The following is an 18,121-nucleotide window of genomic DNA, read 5'->3' as shown; positions in this document are numbered from 1 at the left end:
TTAGGTACTACTTGGTCCTAGTGGTCCTGGCGGTTGTAAGCGCATGGTGTGTGGGTGTGTGTGTGCATGTGCGTGTGTGTGTCTTCCCTCTCCTTCTCCTGAGGAGAAGACTACCTGAGGGCTCAGCTACTGGCTCTCAGGAAGGCAGTGAGGAAGCAGGGGCCAGGGGTGCATGGTACAGAAATCACACACCTGGGCTTAGGTTCCCAGGAAGGATTAGAGAAACTGTACCTGGCACCTACTCAGTGCTCAAGATGTGCTACCTCCTCCCCTATGAATAACACTTATTTAACGCTTACTGTATTCCAGACAACGTCCTAAATGTCTTATGGATATTAACTCATTTAATCTTCACAACAACCCCATGAAGTAGGATTCCTATTACTATTTCCTTTTCAAGATAAAGGACCTGAGGCACTGAGAGGCCTTGGAACATCCCCAAGGTCATACTGTACTAAGCGGCAGAGCTGGGATCCAGGCCCAGGCGGTCCAGCTCCAGTGATGATGTCACCCACACTCTGTTATGGGGCTCCTCTGACCTCTCATGGTGTAGCTGGAGGACGAGGATGGTCTGGCCTCACAGAGGCCAGGAGCAGGGTTTGAGGCAGCAGAGGGGTGACTGAGAATCAGCCATCCCACCACCAAGCAGAGCCTTGAGGAGATCAAAGCCCCGCCTCCCTTAAAGCCACCCTCTGCAGAGCTCTGCGAGGACATGGCTTCACTCCACTCCCAGCAGCAGATGCGTCAGCAGCTCGACTGCAAGAACTGTGGTCCCAGCCAGATGGGGACGATCAGGCCCCGCATGTCTGTTCCTCATTCAAGGTCACTGAGCTGCTTAATGGGAAAGAGGAGTTAACAGAACAGAAGGTATCTCAGCCATTGTCCTTCCAGGCCTTGGACTCTCCTGCCTTCCCCGCAACCAGGCAGGGTGGGGAGGCAGGTCCAGCTGAGGGCGGGGCCTGAGGAGGAGAGCCCAGCCGAGCCCTGTGGAGCTGTGATCCAGGCTTACCCCAGGGGCTCAGTGACCTTGGATCACTTCCTCCTCAAGGAAGGATGAATTGTGTGTCTCAAGGGACAGTTACAGACATAGGGAGAGAGGAAGACCGGGGTTGGGGAGATGGGTCTCAGGGCGACATCTGCCATGAGTTAGCTGTGTGGCCTTGGGTAAGCCACTTCACTTCCCTGAGCCTCCACACCCTCATCTGTAAAATGCTTGTCAATTGTTGTGGGGTGGCCAGAGCACTGTGCTGTTCCAGGCACAAATCTTAGCCTTCTAGCATATCCCATCCCTGAGTGGGGCAAGAGAGCATCTCAGGGCTTGGGAGACCCAGATTCAAAGTCCCCTTCTGCTATTTACTGGCTGTGTGACCTTGAGGTTCCTCTTTCTGAACTGAGATTCAACATCCCAGAGCCAACACAGCATTTGTTCCTCACAACGGCCCCATGAGATGCACGAGATAATCCCCATTTGGCAGATGTAGAAAATGACACTTGAAGACTGAGCCCTAGGCCTCAAACAGTTCATGGTTTAAAGGGAAAGAAACAAATATTAATCAAATATATAACAAATGAGGGCAATATAGATGGGTAACTCACATTGCAGGCACAAAGCAGGAGGCTGGAGGGAGTGGGCCAGGGTGGCCCACAGAGGGCACTTGAAATCAGCCTTGGGAGATGGGAGGTGTTTGCCAGGTGGCAAGGAGCCGCAGGAGAAGAGCAGCAGGTGCAAAGGCCCAGTGGTGGGGAAAAGATTGGCCATTCGGGGATTAAGTTGAGAAGGACTGGGATATAATGAGGCTGAGACCAGAGAATCTGGCAAGAGCCAGAGCATGGAGGGTTGTGAATGTCATGCCAAGGAGTTTGGAATTTATCTTGAGAGGGTAGTGGGAAGGCATTAAAAGGCTCTGCCAAGGAGCAAACATTGACTGAAAGCCTGCAGGACAGCACGGAGTCTGTTAACCGAGCACCATCCAGATTCATTTTTGGAAAAGCCGAGTCAACAGAGAGAGCACCTGAGATCTGCTCAATTTCTCTGTACCTCAGGCCTCATCTGTAAAATCAGGTAGTGACCCTTCCCTCTGTCTGCTGCCCACAGGGGAGGTGGGCACCGGAGATGGAGCTCCCAGAGACGAAGGTATTGATGGCAAGGCTACTTCTTTTTACAAACAAGGACAGAATAGCTGCCTCTGATGGGCTGGGGGAACAGGTCTGCTGCCAAGTTTAGTAACTGACAGATGGCTGCAAGTAAAGGGGTTGGTGAAACCAGGAGGGACCTGCGAGAGGTTACTGCAAGGACAGCGCTGGGGAGGAAAGAGGCTGGAAGTGAGAATGCCGTGGAGTAAGCTAAGGTGACTGGGGCGAGGAGTTGGGGCGGCCCAGCCGTGCCTCTCAGCAGCTGCTAGTCTCTGGGCAATCACTTCCCCTCCCTGAACTCTGTCTCCTCGTCTGAAACAAAGGGGAGGCAGTCGTGCCTAATGACAGCACCGGAAAACTATGAACGGGGAAAATCAAACCCGTATTTATTTGCATCATGCCTTATAGTTTACAAAGCACATTACCCACTAGACCTTCTGAGGTCCCCACGGGGAAGGAGGAGACATCTGTTGAGTGCCTGCTGTGTGCCAGGCGCAGGACTGGGGGCTTGCTTGCATTGGTCTCACGCCAGTTTCACACCAGCCTTCTCAGGTAGGTATTGTTATCCGAATCTCTTTTACAATTGAGGAACTGAAGTCACACTGCTAGGAAGTGGCAGAGCCAATATTTGACACCAACATTGTCTGATGCAAAATCCCCAGATGCCTCCACAACGGCATGCTGCCCTCAAGTTCTAGAACCTCTGCAGGTGTTTTCATGTCCCTAAGACCTCATGGTCATTTTGAAGTTAAAATGAGATAAAATACTTGACTTATTCAAATTTCAGTTTTCTCGTATGTAAAAAGATAGTTAATATATTCCATGGGGGGAGGGAGGAGGACAAAAGGGGTAATTAGGCACACATGTGTGGTGATGGATTACAATTAGTCTTTGGATTACATGATGTAACCTACACAGAATTCGAAACATATTATGATATACATCTGAAAGTTATAGAATGTTATAAACCAACATGACTGCTATAAAAACTAAAATCACAATTAAAAAATAAATAAATAAAATTACGTTTGTAACTAAAAAAATATACTTCCCATGACATAGAAAAATTAATATAATTAAATTAATAAAAATAAATACTTAAAATATGTAAAGTACTTAGAACAGTGGTTGGCACATATATAGTAGCATATGTTTTAAATATAATATACTTACTAGATAAGTAAAAATGCAAAAGTATTGGCAAGAATGTACAACAGAAGGAATTCATACATTGCTTGTAGTAGTGGAAACATCTAAATGCACGTATCCTATGACCCAGCAATTACATTCCATGGTCATACACCCTGCAAAAGTATTTGCACATGTTCATAAAGTGACACATATAAGAACATTTGTATCAGCATTGTCTGAAAGAAAAACAACCACTGTAAACAGCTTCATTGTCCATCTCCATGAAAATAGATAGGGAGGTTGAGGTATTGAGGTACAGGCAGACATGGGGCAGAATACACGGAGAAAACAGCTATACTCACCAACATGGGTATTGGGTGAAAACAAGTGTCAATGCACACAGAATGATACCATTTTTATAAAGTTCAAAAACATGCAACACTCAAAAACACATTGTCTAGCAAAGCTTATATATACAGTAAAACCATTAAGAAAAATAATGAAAGATAAATACAAAATTCAAGCTGACGGTTATGTGTGTGAGGGGGGAGGTAGGAAGGAGCACAAAGAACTTAAAAGGAGTAGATAATATTCTGCGTCGTAAGCTAGTGGGTACCTGGGCATTCAATGAATTATTATTTATATATTACTTATTAAATACATTTATGTTGCTGACTAATTGAATTTATATGCATGCACGTATATATATACTGCTGACTAAATATATATTTATATGGATTAAATATTTAATAATAAATGAAAATGCAATTATAAAGAGATAGATTTGAGAAGAGAAATTGTGTCTTATTTATCTCTATGCTTACCAAGCATGGCACCTTGCTCATGGTAGTTATTTCAAAAGTTGTTTGTTAAATGACTGACTGATAGAGTGAAGAGATAATTTTCAGTCCTTACTTTCCCACTTCACCACCCTTCTACCAACATGCATATTGACCCGGAGTCAGATTTCTTGTTGTAAACCACTGGACGAGTGAAACAAAGCTAGGGAGTGGAGATGGCTCTGTAGGCTCATCCTCAACATAGCACATAAGAGAGAACTCAATTTAGCCCTACCTAATCATTCATCCATCCATCCATCCATCCATCCATCCATCCATCCATCCATGTTGTCAACAAATATTTATTGAAATAAATCCTAGTGGAGATCAGGTGTAACCTCTTTAAAGAAGTGAAGTAAATTCCCATCCAAGATAATGGCTCTGCATGTGACCACACTGTCCTGGAGACCATCGCAGAGACATCACAGATGTGGGGGTAGGCACAGGATGCTGGTGAGATCCTGCAACTCACCTTGGCACACAAATGAAGAGGGTGTTTCCCCTGGGTGGACTCGTCCCGTGATGAATACCACCTTCTGCTCTGCCCCTTCCCGAAGGTTCTCTGTAAGGTAAAATGGAAAAAGTTTACAAAGGAAGGCAGGAAAAGCTGACACTATGGGTTGGAAGTGGGAGGGGGGTAGGGAATGGGCTGGGTGCTATACATTTATCTCTTAAATCATTGGCTTAGAACCCTTAAGGCCCAGTCATTGCTGACTAATCAAATTATGCCCCTGCCTACCCAATATTAAAAGACTACATTCTCGTTCCTAGGTGCAACTGATCATGTGAATATTACAATCATCTGAAGAAGTCATAGGAGTGAAGTCCAATCCCAGATTCACTGACCATGACGCTAGGCCAGTTGTATAGCCTTTCTGAGTTTCAATTTGCTAATCTATAAAAATGGATAATAATACCCACTTCATAGAGTTGTTGTAATGATTAAACAAGCTTATATATTGCATAGTACACATTAAACATTCAGTAAATGGAGTAAAGAAGGTATCCATTTATATTAGTAATAGTAATAGCAGCTGCCATTTAATTAGCCCCTTTTGTGTCAGGCACATTATATACATTATTTATAATCCTTACAAAAACATGCACATTAAACTCCTTTTATAGAGGCAGAAACAGAGGCTCAGAGAGGTTATATAACGTGTTCTAGGTCACACAGCTAATAGGTAGGGGTAGAGCTTGTCTGGCCCTGATGAAGTAATAGGGGCCAGATTTCTCTTTCACCTTCAGTGACTAGAAAATTGGACAAAGTATACAAAACAGCTGTTTTCAGACATTGGACAAGAGGCAGAGCAATACCAACCCATGAGAAAAGAGAAACAAATGAGGGGTACCCTGTGATTGCCCTGGCTGTTTTCCTGGAGGCCCATCGCAGACCAAAAAGTAGAGAGGGGTACCCTGAGCAAAGCATGGAAGTCTCACTGAGATCGAAGTTCAGAGAGTCAGAAGCAGGTGGTAGTTACGGGGAAACTCTGTAAGTTTCAGAGAAGAGAGAGCTCTGTAGGAAAAGCGTTCCAGAAATATGTAAATGGGTCTTAATGAGTCTTTGTTAGGTCCCAAGATGTGCATGCAGAGGGTGAACCTCCACAATGTCATAAAAAAATGACCAGGTTGCTGTGAACGGCACCATTCTCAGGGCACACGCGGGGCTAGGGATCATTTGAATTCTCGCCTCCAAAATGGAAGCTCATTGATCATTCAGGGCATTCGGTAGAGACCCCAGAAGGGCAATGCCTTAGTGGTGGGGCTAAACTATTCTAGACTCACTAACAAAACTTTAAAATCAATCTCAAAAGGATCAAACCAAACAGAAGAAACTCAAATGCCTGCTATACAAAGCCCAACTCTCTTTAAAGGAAGACAACAAAATCCAGATAGCCAACAACGTGTAATTCACAATATCCAGCGTCCAATAAAGACTTTTAGACATGCAAAGACATAGAAAAATATGGCCCCAAATCAGACCACACGTTCTTGCTGCCTCTATAGAAGTCTCATTTGTATAATAAAGTTTAGCTATCGGGCAAAGATATTATTAGACAAAAACGGTAGCCAAGAGTGATAGTCCCAGAAAGAAGGGGCAGGGAGATGGCACTCAGCACAGGCAGAAGAAGGATGAATTGACATAGACTGGAAGGAAATTCAGAAATGAACACTGAGAGAAGTTGGATTAAAGGATTCCACCCATGTTAGAGGATGATCAGGGGTGGGGGGCAGGTAGAAATAATTCACAGGCTTTCTGCTTCTCAAATGCTAGCGACAGGTCATTTTGAATGTGGTTCATAATCCCAACAGTGGATGCACCAATGTCAGACATTAAAATGAAACATATCAACTCTAGTAAGCCTGGTTCTAAAAGCTTTGAGTTGCTTGGTCTATTGGGGTGACCAGCAGAGGTTGAGGTTACCCCGTCCCTAATACTAGACCTCTGAAAGGCAGCGAGAAATGTAATGGAGCCAAAATATGTTCTTGAGAACTCACTCTGCTCAGCTCTATGCCAGGCACTTTTCGGAACAAAGGGACAGGGAGAGAAGGCTCAGCTGCTCCAAAGAAGTTTATAGTTTAAAAGATGAGTTAGACACCGGAACGCTTCCTGGACTGAATATTAGCTCCTCCAGGGAGAAACTGTGACTTTCATGGTGTATTTCCCAGGAACTGCTCAGGAACTGACTATTGAATTAATAAATTAAAAATACTTGCACAGATCGTGGTTTATAAAGAAATTTAGACACACATTATCTTATTTACTCTTCATCATGCCTTTGTGAGGAGGACGGTGTTAACCCCATCTTACAGGGGCGGGAACTGAGGTTCACAGATGGAAGGGGCGTGCCCAGGGTCATGCAGCTGGCAGTGGTACAGTCAAGTCCCAGCTCGGAGACCAGTGTCCCTCTCACTCCCCTATCTGTCTCCTCCTGGATCCACTACCAATAGCAGATTCTGCATCTGCTGCCTTTCCCTCTACCATGTACACAAGAGAGTTTAGTTTCATCCCTTATTGCTGACGGAAGTTCAGCTACAAGATAGTATTTATTTTGCTTTTTCACTTAAAAAACAAAAAACAAAATGCCACCAAGCCCTTTTAAAAAATACTGTCTAACATTGACCCCATCTATCCCAGCAGTCCAGAGATGATAAATGGCATTACCGAGGCCCTCAGTGAAGGCTGCCTTTATGGATGTCTCTCCTGACCTGCTATCAACTCAATTGCATTCAGCATTTCTGCTGACCACAGGGAAATGCAAAATGGGCATTCTATTTGCACACTAATTTTACTGAGCCCCTGGGTCTTCATAAAATGATAACGTGGGGCTAATAAAAATCAAGCATCTCGGGTACTAATATAAGCAAATGTTGATGTAGGCAGGTAACAAATTGCTTTGTCATTTAGGAGGCCGTAAAAGAGCATTATAATCATCTTTAGGCAAAATGGATGGGTCGCCTTTGCTTAGCTTTTAGCTTTCATTTGCAAAATCAATTTAAGGTAATGTAGCAGCTCTGAGGTGGTGTGACATGGGACACCCCCACCTCCTGTCACTGAATCTCCAGACTCCTGCAAAGCCAATGAACACAGTCTTGGTGGAGGCGGCAGGGATGATGAGGATGTGTGCTTGAACAAAGCGAAGGTGGAAAGGAAGCTGAATGACTAGACCAAGAACAACCCAGAAGGGATGATAAAACTGGAAGCCCATGGAGGGTGACATGCTCAAGGGTACAAGGGCACACTCAAGTGGAGCCGGGACAGTCACACCAGGTTCCCCAGTTAACAGAAGGCATTGGAAGTCAAATGTACTTTGTGTAGTCTCCCAACACACACACACACACACACACACACACACATTATATCCCTCTATCATCCATTATTTCCTTATTCATAAAATGTTTATTGAACACCTATTAGGTGGCCAGGCACTAGCTATTATTATCTTCGTTTTACAGAAAACCAAAGCCAAGAGACATTAAGTGATTCACCCTAGTTCACATAGCAAATGACTGGCAGAGCCAGAGGCCCCACCCAGGCAGTCTGACTCCAGCTGAGTTCTTAACATCTGTGCTATTCTGTGTCTTGTGAAGGAGGACAATAATATGACCCAGTTACAATAGCAATTAAGTCACATTTATTCAATACTTATTCTGTGCCAGGCACTTTATACATATGATCTTATTTAATTTTCATAGCAACCCAACGAAACACCTCCTATTCTTACCCCTATTTTATAGATTAGGAAATTGAGGGCTAGAAAGGTCAAATGACTTGTCTAAACCTGGATAAATAACAAATGTAGGGGCCACGATTAAACCCAGGTCTTTATGAATCTCAAATCTATGCTCTTAACCACTGTGTCATGTCACCTCTTGGGGATTAACTCGGGTCCTTGTGGCAGTTTTAAAAATACATCCCCAAATTCTTGGTTCTTCTCCCCCCTTCAAGAGGTGGAGATGAACTCCCACCCCTTCAGTGTGGGCTGGACGTAGAGACTTCCTCTAACACATAGAACAATATAAAACTGCTCATGTGCCCCTTTTGAGATTAGGCCATAAAAAGACTGTGGCTTCCGTCTTGGGTGTACTCTCTCTCTCTCTCATCACTCACTCTGGGGGAATCCAGCTGCCATGACATGAGAACACTCAGGTAGCCTGTGGAGAGGTCCATGGTGAGGAACTAAAGTACTCAGACAACAGGCAAGAGGAACTGAGGCCGGCCATGACCATGTGAGTGAGCTCGGAAGGTCATCCTCCAGTCCCAGCTGAGTGCAGCCCTGGCCGACAGCTTACTGAAACCTCATGAGAGATCCTGACCCAGAACCACCCAGCCAAGCTGCTTCCGCATTCCTGACCAAGAGAAATGGAGAGATAATAAGTGTTTGTTGTTTTAAGACCTGAATTCTAGAATAATTTGTTAGGCAGCAGTAGATAACTAATTAATCCCCCTAGAGGTAACTGCACTTTCCCTTGTTGATCTGTAAAACTTAAGGAACTTTGCATCTTATCTATTGATGCCAAGCCTGAGTGAGGACCAGACCCGTGACCTTGGTGCCAAGATGGGGTGAGAGCCTCAATTGACCTGGTCAATTATCAGAAGATCTGTGGTTGGTGGAGGTTCTAGAAGATGCCAAGAGGCCCCAGAGAGCACTAGCTGGGCCCTCTGAGGACAAAATTCTCCCAGGAGTTCACATTGTCAGTTTGGTTTCCTATCTCTCTTGACAATAACTCTGACGATAACCTGTCATAGGGAGTGAGGTGTCCATGAACGGAGAAGGGGCTGGTGAACTGGGAGGGGAATGTGCAATGCTACAGCAGGAGAGGGATTTTTTTTTTTACCATCTAAGCCTTCCTCATTTTCTTGACTTATTGATCCCTGAAGGCATCATAAAGTCAATAGAATGCCCTCCTATTGGTTTCCAAACCAGATCAGTGGCTGTCTTTTCTGTAATACTCCAGGCTCCAAACAGGTCCACAGTACCACTAGGCTGGAGAAAAAGAAATCCTGGCAGCCATAACAGCGTGGTTAGCTGGTACCTGTCTGAAGGCCTGCTCAGGACTAGATAGCCTCATCACTGCTCTTCTTATGCTGGCACTGTCCCTGCCAGTCCATCCTCCACCCAGCCACCAGAGTGATCTTTCTAAAATGCAAACGGGAGCACACGACTTCCTCTGCTTATAACCCTTCAGGAGCTCTCTGCTGTCCTCCGGACAAGTCCACCCTCCCTCATGGCATCCCTGGTCTCTGGTAGCTGGTGGCCGCCCACCTCTTCAGCCCCTTCCCCAGGCCCCAGCCTCAGCTAACCACCAGCAGCTCTGCCACATGAATGCTCCCCCACACCTCCACACTTGGGGACATGCTTTTCTCTCTGCCTAGAATGCCAGCCCGCATCTCATCTGTCTGGCTTACTCCTACTCAGCTTCCAGACTCTGCCCAGGTGTGCCTCCTCTGAGGAGGGCGGAGAAACTAACATTCACCCAGGACTTGCCCTAGGCCAGCCCTGTTATTAATGTTGTGTTGTATCTGACTTCATCAGCATAATAACTCTGTACTTTCCCCTACAAATATGTCATGTTGAAGATAACATGAGGATATCACTCTGTTGTTGATAGGGACAATAAAGAGGGAACAGAAGCTCTGAATTATAGTGAGAATATGCTCAAGGGGCATAATTTCTTATATACAATTTTATGAGAAAGTGTAGGTTTAGGAGGCATCAGTGGAGCTTTCTTGGAGGCACTGGAGGACCAGTGAATGCATTTGGGTAGAGATGAGACAATGAAAGCGGACATCCAGGGCTGGCTCAGCTAAGCTGACTAAGGCGGAAGCTAACAGGAGGGCAGAGCTGGATGAGGGAGACTGAGCAGGACATTGGTCCCTGTGTTTCTTCTGTCCCCTGAAGGGACCCCTGAAGGGGTCAAATGGAAAGCCTGCTGGCTTTCCGGGCAGACAGGCCAGGACTCATATCCAGGCCCTATAGATTACTGGCTGTGAGGCCTTGGGCAAATTACTTACACATTCTGAAACTCAGTTCCTTATAAAATGAGAATAATAATTCCCAGCTCACGAGATAAATCTTAAGCAAGACTTTAACTCTCTGCCCCATGGCTTTGCCTGTAACAGCAGGCCCCATTTATTGAACAGCAAGGCACAAAAATAGGTTTTCTCAGCACTATGCACATCTTCAGTGGGGTGACTCTTTGTGTGGGGGTGCTGTGCTGTGGATTATAGGATGGATCTCCAGCCTCTACCCACTAGATGCCAGGACCACTCTCCTCCCAGTTATGACAATCGAAAATAGCTTCAGACATCACTAAATGTCCCAACTCTCCTCGGAAGCAAAGAAGCCCCCGGTTGAACATTCTATAAGCCCCTATAGGAACATTCTACTTTATTCAGACTGGCGTTGTCACTATCTTCCCGAGCAAACCTTCAATTTCTTAGACTTTCTATCTTCGCCCCAACTCCTTCATGGAGCCTTTCCAGATACCACCAGATTGCAGTGCCCTCACCCACCTCTGAACTCACAGAGTTCATCTGGACCCCTCACGTGGTCTTTAATAATTTGCTGCCTTGCTCAGGCAGGACCAAAAGCCACAACCCAGACCTGCTCTGCCTAGTGCCCAGCATCTGCTCTTCCGAGCCGCTGGGCCATCTTGAGACAACAGTAGTGTTGGCAAAGCTGATTTTCAGCTCTCCAACTCCCCAACCCCGCTGCCCTGTGGGTCACATTCCCTCAGCCAGGTTCAGATCACCCACAGCCTGAAAACTCCTGTCTAAGAGGTTGCTCATTCCTGCTCCAGGGTTGGGGATCGAATGCTGTACCCTCAGTGAGATGGAGAAGAGAACAGGGATTACCACTGAAAAGAGAATGCTCAGGACAGAGAAACACTCCTGATGAGAAATGAGGCATTAATTAAGGAGTTTCAGGCCTGTGGGGAAGGGAGCCTCTGGTACACCTCACATGTCTACCACGTGTCAAAGCCGCTCTTGTGGCTTTAAAAAGCAGGGAGGATGCCTCTGACTTACAGGAGACTCAGAGAGGCCCTCAGAACTGCAAAGCGTGTGAGGTCACTGAGTAGAACATCCTCTCTGGGAAGACGAAGGTGAGACAGGAACCAGCTGTCCCTGACCAGGAACAGGGTCATCTGCAAGGCCCCTGGCCTAACAAGATAAGGCCCCTAACCAATCAGCAAGCTAGGAGAACCAGATAGAGCCCACCAAGAGCCACATTCCACAGCTCGGGACTTTCCCAGCTTACGCATGCGCCCTAGCACGCAGGAGTTGTCTGAAGGGGACCTTAGTCCCATTAGCACAGTAAAAATCATACCCAGGGGTGGAGAGCTAGCATGCTAATGATATATGTGTCACATGAAGTGGCATGTCGAACAACAGTGCAAGTGCAAGAAAAACCCCGCCTACATGCCAGGACGAGGGCCTCCTTCCCAGCCTTTGCCTAATAAAAAGCCCTACAGTCCTGCTCCCTAACCAGCTGGTCACCTGCCCCCTTCCTTTCTGCACCGGCTCCCTTGTGCCTCCCCCGTGTACAAGCTAATAAACTTTGACTTTCCTACTCCTGTTTGTTGTCTTTCTTGATTTCTATCCTGGGGTACAATAAGAACCCAATGTGCCAGTAACAAAGGGAGAGGCCCAGAAAGGACAAGTGACTTGCCCTAGGCCACACAGCTAGAAAGTGGTCGAGCCAGATCTAGAATCCAGGACACAGAGCTCCAATGTCCAAGCCGCCTCCTCTCAAGACACTGGGCTGCCTTGGGAAATGTCCATGCAGGCTGGCACCTGGAAAGGGCCCAGTGGATGCCTGCCAGGGAAGAGAAGGAAAGCCGAAAGCGATGCGCCTGAGGGACCAAGGGCTAGGGCCAGCCGTCACCTGACAGTCAGGGGAGCAGCACTCCTCAGAGGGCTGCCTCCGTGGGCTCAGCAGTTTTAGCCTCCTTGCCGTGGGCTGGTCCTCTAGGCCTGGGAGCAGGTAGGCAGGCAGCCTTCTGGGGGCAGGCTACTTACTGGCAGGAGGGCTCTGCCTGCCACGACCTATATTGATCCCAGCACCCTGGAAGCACCTCCAGAAGGCCGGAACCAGAGCCACCCGCTCAGAGCACCTGCTGAGGTGGCTCTCCTGGGAAGGAGGCCGGGAGACCTGAGATTCCCGTGCGGGAGCTTTACCTGGAATTGCTCTTGGAAAACCTGTGAGATGTGCGACTTAGGCAGGACTGGGACAGTCTCCACAGTGACTTCAGTCAATCCCCTGCGGAGGTTTGGGCCAGGAGGCCCCTTCACAGCTGTCCCAGAAGGCAATGGGGCTGCCTCTGTGCCCTGCATTGACTGGCTTCTGGATGTGGGCTGCCCCCAGGGCAGGGTGTAACCTCAGGCAAGGCAGCTTCCTTTGGCTGAGTTCAATTTCCAGGGAGGGACTCAGCTGTGAGCGGTCAGCCACCAACACTCCTGAGACCTGGTCCTGAAGGGGGATCAGGGTGGCACACACAGTGTCTGCTACACCAGCCTTTAGCTGAGACAGCTGAGGAGAGCAGGGCAGTTCTGATTTCCCGAAGACAAGAAGGCAGAGGATGAAGGACTTTCTTTTTCAGTTCAGTTCCATACATATTGTCTAACGCTGACCATATGCCAAACTTTGGGCTGGTCCCTGAGGATATGCAGAGGAGTCACTGTCCCTGCCATCGAGGAGCTCAAAGACGAGTGGAGAAGAAAGATGAAGCCTGGCTTTGTGGTTATAAACTCAACTTTTAGAGTCAGACAGGAGAGTGAAATCTGAGTCCTGCCATACCTGACCTTGAGCTCCAAGATCGCTCATTTTTTCCTCTGCAAAATGAGGATGTGATGTCAACCTCATAGGGATCTTGTAAGAATTAACCGAGATAATGCATCGGGTCTATGCACATGACCCGAAATGGTCTACAGCCACCTAGGAGTCACTGGGTCCAACCACTTGATCTTACAGATGCAGAAACTGAGGTCGCTGGACTCTAAGCAACACCAGAGCCATGGCTCTGCCTGTCTTTTTCACGGTTTGTATTCCCAGTGCCTCGCACACAGAAGGTGCTCAATAAACACTCGTGGAACGCTTGTAGAATACTTGTTGCCCTTTGGTTGAATCAGCTTATCAGGTTAGACCTGAGTGCCCAGGCTGTCCCAACTTGGGCTCTGCCTTTCCTCTCCCCCAGCCTCCAGAAATTCCTCACCACGTTCAGTTTTGGGCTTATTAGCAAATGCAAATTGAATTACGCTGTGCCCTTTCCTAACAAGGACAACAAAAACAGTTTCCCCAGGAAAAGAGGGCTAGAAGAGGTGAAAGCTGGGATGAAAGTCGAAGACAATACATTCTAATCAAACTTGATAAATATGCAAATTAAAGCAGCTAAACAGTTGGCTTTGACAAATGACTTCTCAGTAATGGATTTTTCCACAGTGAAAGGCGAGAGTTCAGCCAGCCTGGTCATCACCAGAGGAGCCCTCTCCTGCTTTCCTGGTAATGCGGGCGACGCGGAAGGCACCAGGATGCCAGGAGGCGAGCACAGCACTAACCTCGCTTTTAATAGACGCCATTTATCGGGCTTGCCTGCTGGCTGCTAGGCACACCCTCCCTCAGCCCGGCAGAGGGAGGAGCCCTGCCTCATGCCCCAGGGAGTTGAGGGCAAGGCCAGTGAGGGCCAGATTCACATTTCGCTGAGGGACCCAAGCAACCAGCTGTTGAGGAACATAAGTTGAATCCTGCCAGCAGTTTTACTGCCTTCCGGGGGTCTCACCAACTCACAAGTTAGTGCCTTTCCGTTTGTTCCCCTGTCGCAGGGCCTGGCACAGTGGTGGTGTTCAGAAACTTGCTATGTAGCTCCAGAGGGACGCCTTCCCTACGCCAACTCTCATCTCTGTTTTTCCATCTGTAAAATTAGCTGTTGGAGTCAGCCCACCTGAAGGTCCAGACAGCCTGGAGCAGAGAAGAAGGGTCAGACCACAGACTCTGCAAAATGCAGTCGTGCACCGCACAACGACATTTCCGTCAACCAAAGACCGCATGTACGACGGTGGTCCCAGAAGATCAGTACCATAGAGCCTGGGTGTGTGATAGGCTGTGCCATCTAGGTCTGTGTAAGTGCACTCTATGAAGTTCACACAACGACAAAATCAGCTAAGGACACATTTCTCAGAATGTATCTTGGATCTTAAGCAACGCGTGATTGTACACAGCAATTATCATTGTAAGCACTAAATTTGTGGGTGGGGGATGTTATTACTTAACAAAAGATAAGCAGAATAATTGCTGTGAAATGGATATTCTAGTAGGTTATAATACAGCAGTCAGGTGAGGGGTGGTTGAAAAGGACCAGGTTTTGAGCAGTTACTGTGTGCCAGGTATATTTTATACACTATAATCCAGGTCTCACCAGGCCTGGCGAGAATTGTATTGTTTTCCTCATATCACAGATAACAAATCTGAGGTGACGTGCATTGCCCAGGGCCAACCCAGCTAGCAAGAGTCTCAGCTGGAATTTGAACCCGGTCTTTCTATCTCCTGAGCCCACTCTTTTTTCTGACACCTCCAAGGGGAAAGCTCCTTCCCCAGGTATATCAGGTAAAAGATGCTCTGTAGGTACACGTGCTCAGTCACATGCACACATCTGCTTCTGACTCAAACTCCTACAAATTCCTGAGTTTTTGTACAAAGTTATCAGAGCTGAGGTGCAAGCAGAAATTTATGTTGAATGGTTTGCAGTCTCAGAAAGACACTATTAATACAATCTCCCCAAACAGAGCACCAACATTTAGGAACCCTCAAAGTGCTTCAGGAAAAGAGTTTCCTAGTAGAGCTGGGAGTAATGCGATCCAGGCCCTGAGCCGAAGACCTGTCTTGCCTGACGCTGGAGGAATTTAGATTTGAAGAGTGTTCTTTCTTTCCTATTGAGATCTTCATTGACTTGTATAAAAATACCACTTTCAATCTCAAATCCCCACTGGCATCTTTATATAAGCACCGAAAATGCTACTGGGCTTTGGAGATTTCATTTAATGAAGGAAAAGTATTTCTATTAAAGAGTGTAATTTTTTTTCCTCTCTCAACACAACATCTTCCGAGGAGCCGAAGAGGCTGGATTGTTCTGGGCTCTGAGAAAATGAACCAGCTCATGCCTCACCCATGAGCTGGTTAAATAGACTACAGAATAGCAACAGCCAAGGAAGGCGGGGAAGGATCAGCATTAAGGGGAAAATAAGGGTAATTATAATAAATAAACTCCCATATACCCATGACTTTACAGTTTAGGAAGCACTTTGGGCTCAATAGGGAGATATTTCTGTTGCCAACTCCCCCACCCTCGTGTGCTGTGTGAACCACAGCAGCAGCCTCTGCCCTGCTGTCCCTTCTCAGGGACCGTGGTCTCACTCTTCTGCTTCCAGTCCTGTGCTGGCTTCCCTGGGCACTAGAAACTAACCCAGGCTAGGACCCGTCCTGCTTCTCCCCCACCCATGCCCCACCCTCACCTCTGGCCCCTCTCTCACTTGCTCATCCTGCCTCCTCACACTGGTTTCCTTCTAGTTCCTCTGCTCTCCGTCTGGAGGACTCCCCTGGGTTCCGTGGGGCTGGCTCCTTACCCCTCAGGGCTCCTCCCACAAGAACGGTAGCTCCACGGCGGCGGGAACTTTGCTTATTAACCGCTGTGGACCCAGGTCTGACGTGGCACCTGGCAGCTACACACACTGACTGCATATTTGTCTAGTCAATAAACACAGCTAACCAGTATGGAGTGACACATGCTGGGGAGGGTGAGGGCCAAAGGAATAAGACTAGACAGGTGGTGGGGGTCAGCGAACTGTCCGAGGTCATAGAGCCGGGAGGCTGAGAGAACAGAGCGGACCCCAATCTGATCAGTGTCAAAGCCTGTGTTCCTCCTGCCTCCTCCTCCCCCATCCCAGATTTTGGTTTCCTCTTGGAGAGGCCACAGGGTGAGAGCAGTGTGAGCAGGACCTCAGGTATGACTGTGCCTCATTTCGAATCCTGGCTCTGCCACTTACTGGCTGTGTGGCCTTGGGAAAGTCACCGGACCTCTGGGTGCCTCGCTCTTCTCATCCATAAAATGGGAATGATGATAATATTCATATTATTGGGTAGTTGTGAGGACTAAATGAGTTAAAATAAAACACTGAAAACAGTGCTCGTCACATGGTAAACCCTCAGTTAACATTTGCTATTGTTAGTCATTCGACAAATAATTCTTGGGCTCCCAGTGACCGCTCCCCCAGGAAGCCTTCTCACTCCCAAGCAGAGTCAGGCACTCTCTGCCCTGTTTCCTCCCAGCCCCTTCTGCTATTACAGCTATTATAATAGTAATTTGCTTCTCTCTCAGTCCCCGCCTTTCCTCTCCAGTGACTGAGCTTTTGGGGACAGAAGCTGTCTGGTTCACCTCTTCCTGGCATTCATTTCCTTTGTCTGAGACAGACAAGGGCATTTTGACATGGTTGTTTTGAGGTAAGACTTTTGAAACGGCTGCATCTAAATATAAAATTGCTTTTGAAAATTACCAGGTGCCTGTGAAGCAGATCCCACGCCCACACAGCTTTGATCTCACTGTCCTTCACTCCCACCAATGCCACCAATGCCATTACTGCCCTGCTTCCCTCGTTGCCAGCCCGACCCAGGGCCCACCCCAGCCCAGCCCCTCCTCTCGCTCCCCTCCCTGAGACCCCTTGCAGAAGTAGAGATGAGGGATGTGGAAGTTCTGGGATGAGGGGAAGTAGCCTGGAATGTCTCCTTGGCACATTATTTGGTAATGTTTTTTAAAGAGCTGAAGGTGTAATGGTTTGTTTTCTCAGCTGTGTCAAAACGTCCCCATATCAAAACAGTTGTGTTAGAGCAGCCGCACCAATGTGGCTGAAACGAAAGGACTGTGTCAAAACGATATGAACTCTGTGAGGAAGCCATCTGGCAGGTAGCAGTCCTCAAAAATGGATTTAAAACATATACCATTGTGAGTGGATTAACAAGCAATCAGCTACGCTTAACGCCAACTCTCCCTGTAGTAATTCTTTTTTGTTCCAATGAGGATGTTTCTACTACTATAAGGATCAGAGAAGTTAAGGATGCTACCTGATGTTACACAGCAGGTCACAGAACAGAGATGATTAGAAGTATGGTCTAGCTAATCTCCCCCATTTTACAGCCAAGGTGCCAAGAGAGAAAATGACTTGATCAAGGTCTCACAGTGAATTGCATTTTCACATGTTAGATCAGAAACATGTGATCAGTTCTTGGATAACTTCTCCACCCTGTGCACTAAATTCTGGACGATAGCATCACCATTGGGCTCATGGCAAGGCCTCTACAGAATGGAACAGAGACACGGCAGGCTGCTCAAGCCCAAGGCACACTACTGGAAAACTGGACTGGCCAAGTTCTCAGTAAACGACGCTCTAGTGTCTGACCGGGCAGGTCGTCAATGTCCCCTAGCCAGGCAGTCCACCGGAGCAGCAAGGCCTCCCGGGGCCCATCTGC

General features: G+C 47.3%; 1 protein-coding gene across 4 annotated transcripts in view; it reads right to left on the bottom strand.

The window, feature by feature from the left end:
* Positions 1-18,121, bottom strand: part of AGBL4 (AGBL carboxypeptidase 4) — a 1,218,758-nt gene that overhangs the window by 128,679 nt on the left and 1,071,958 nt on the right. For all 4 annotated transcript variants that reach the window (XM_023636827.2, XM_070260014.1, XM_023636828.2 and 1 more), the window contains one exon: positions 4,576-4,665. In XM_023636827.2, coding sequence (XP_023492595.1) covers positions 4,576-4,665 — 90 coding nt within the window. The remainder of the gene's footprint in view (positions 1-4,575; positions 4,666-18,121) is intronic.

Source organism: Equus caballus, chromosome 2 (genome assembly GCF_041296265.1).
Source record: "Equus caballus isolate H_3958 breed thoroughbred chromosome 2, TB-T2T, whole genome shotgun sequence".
Taxonomy (NCBI): domain Eukaryota; kingdom Metazoa; phylum Chordata; class Mammalia; order Perissodactyla; family Equidae; genus Equus; species Equus caballus.
Note: the sequence above shows the minus strand (reverse complement) of the source record. Positions and strands in the feature narration are given on the sequence as shown.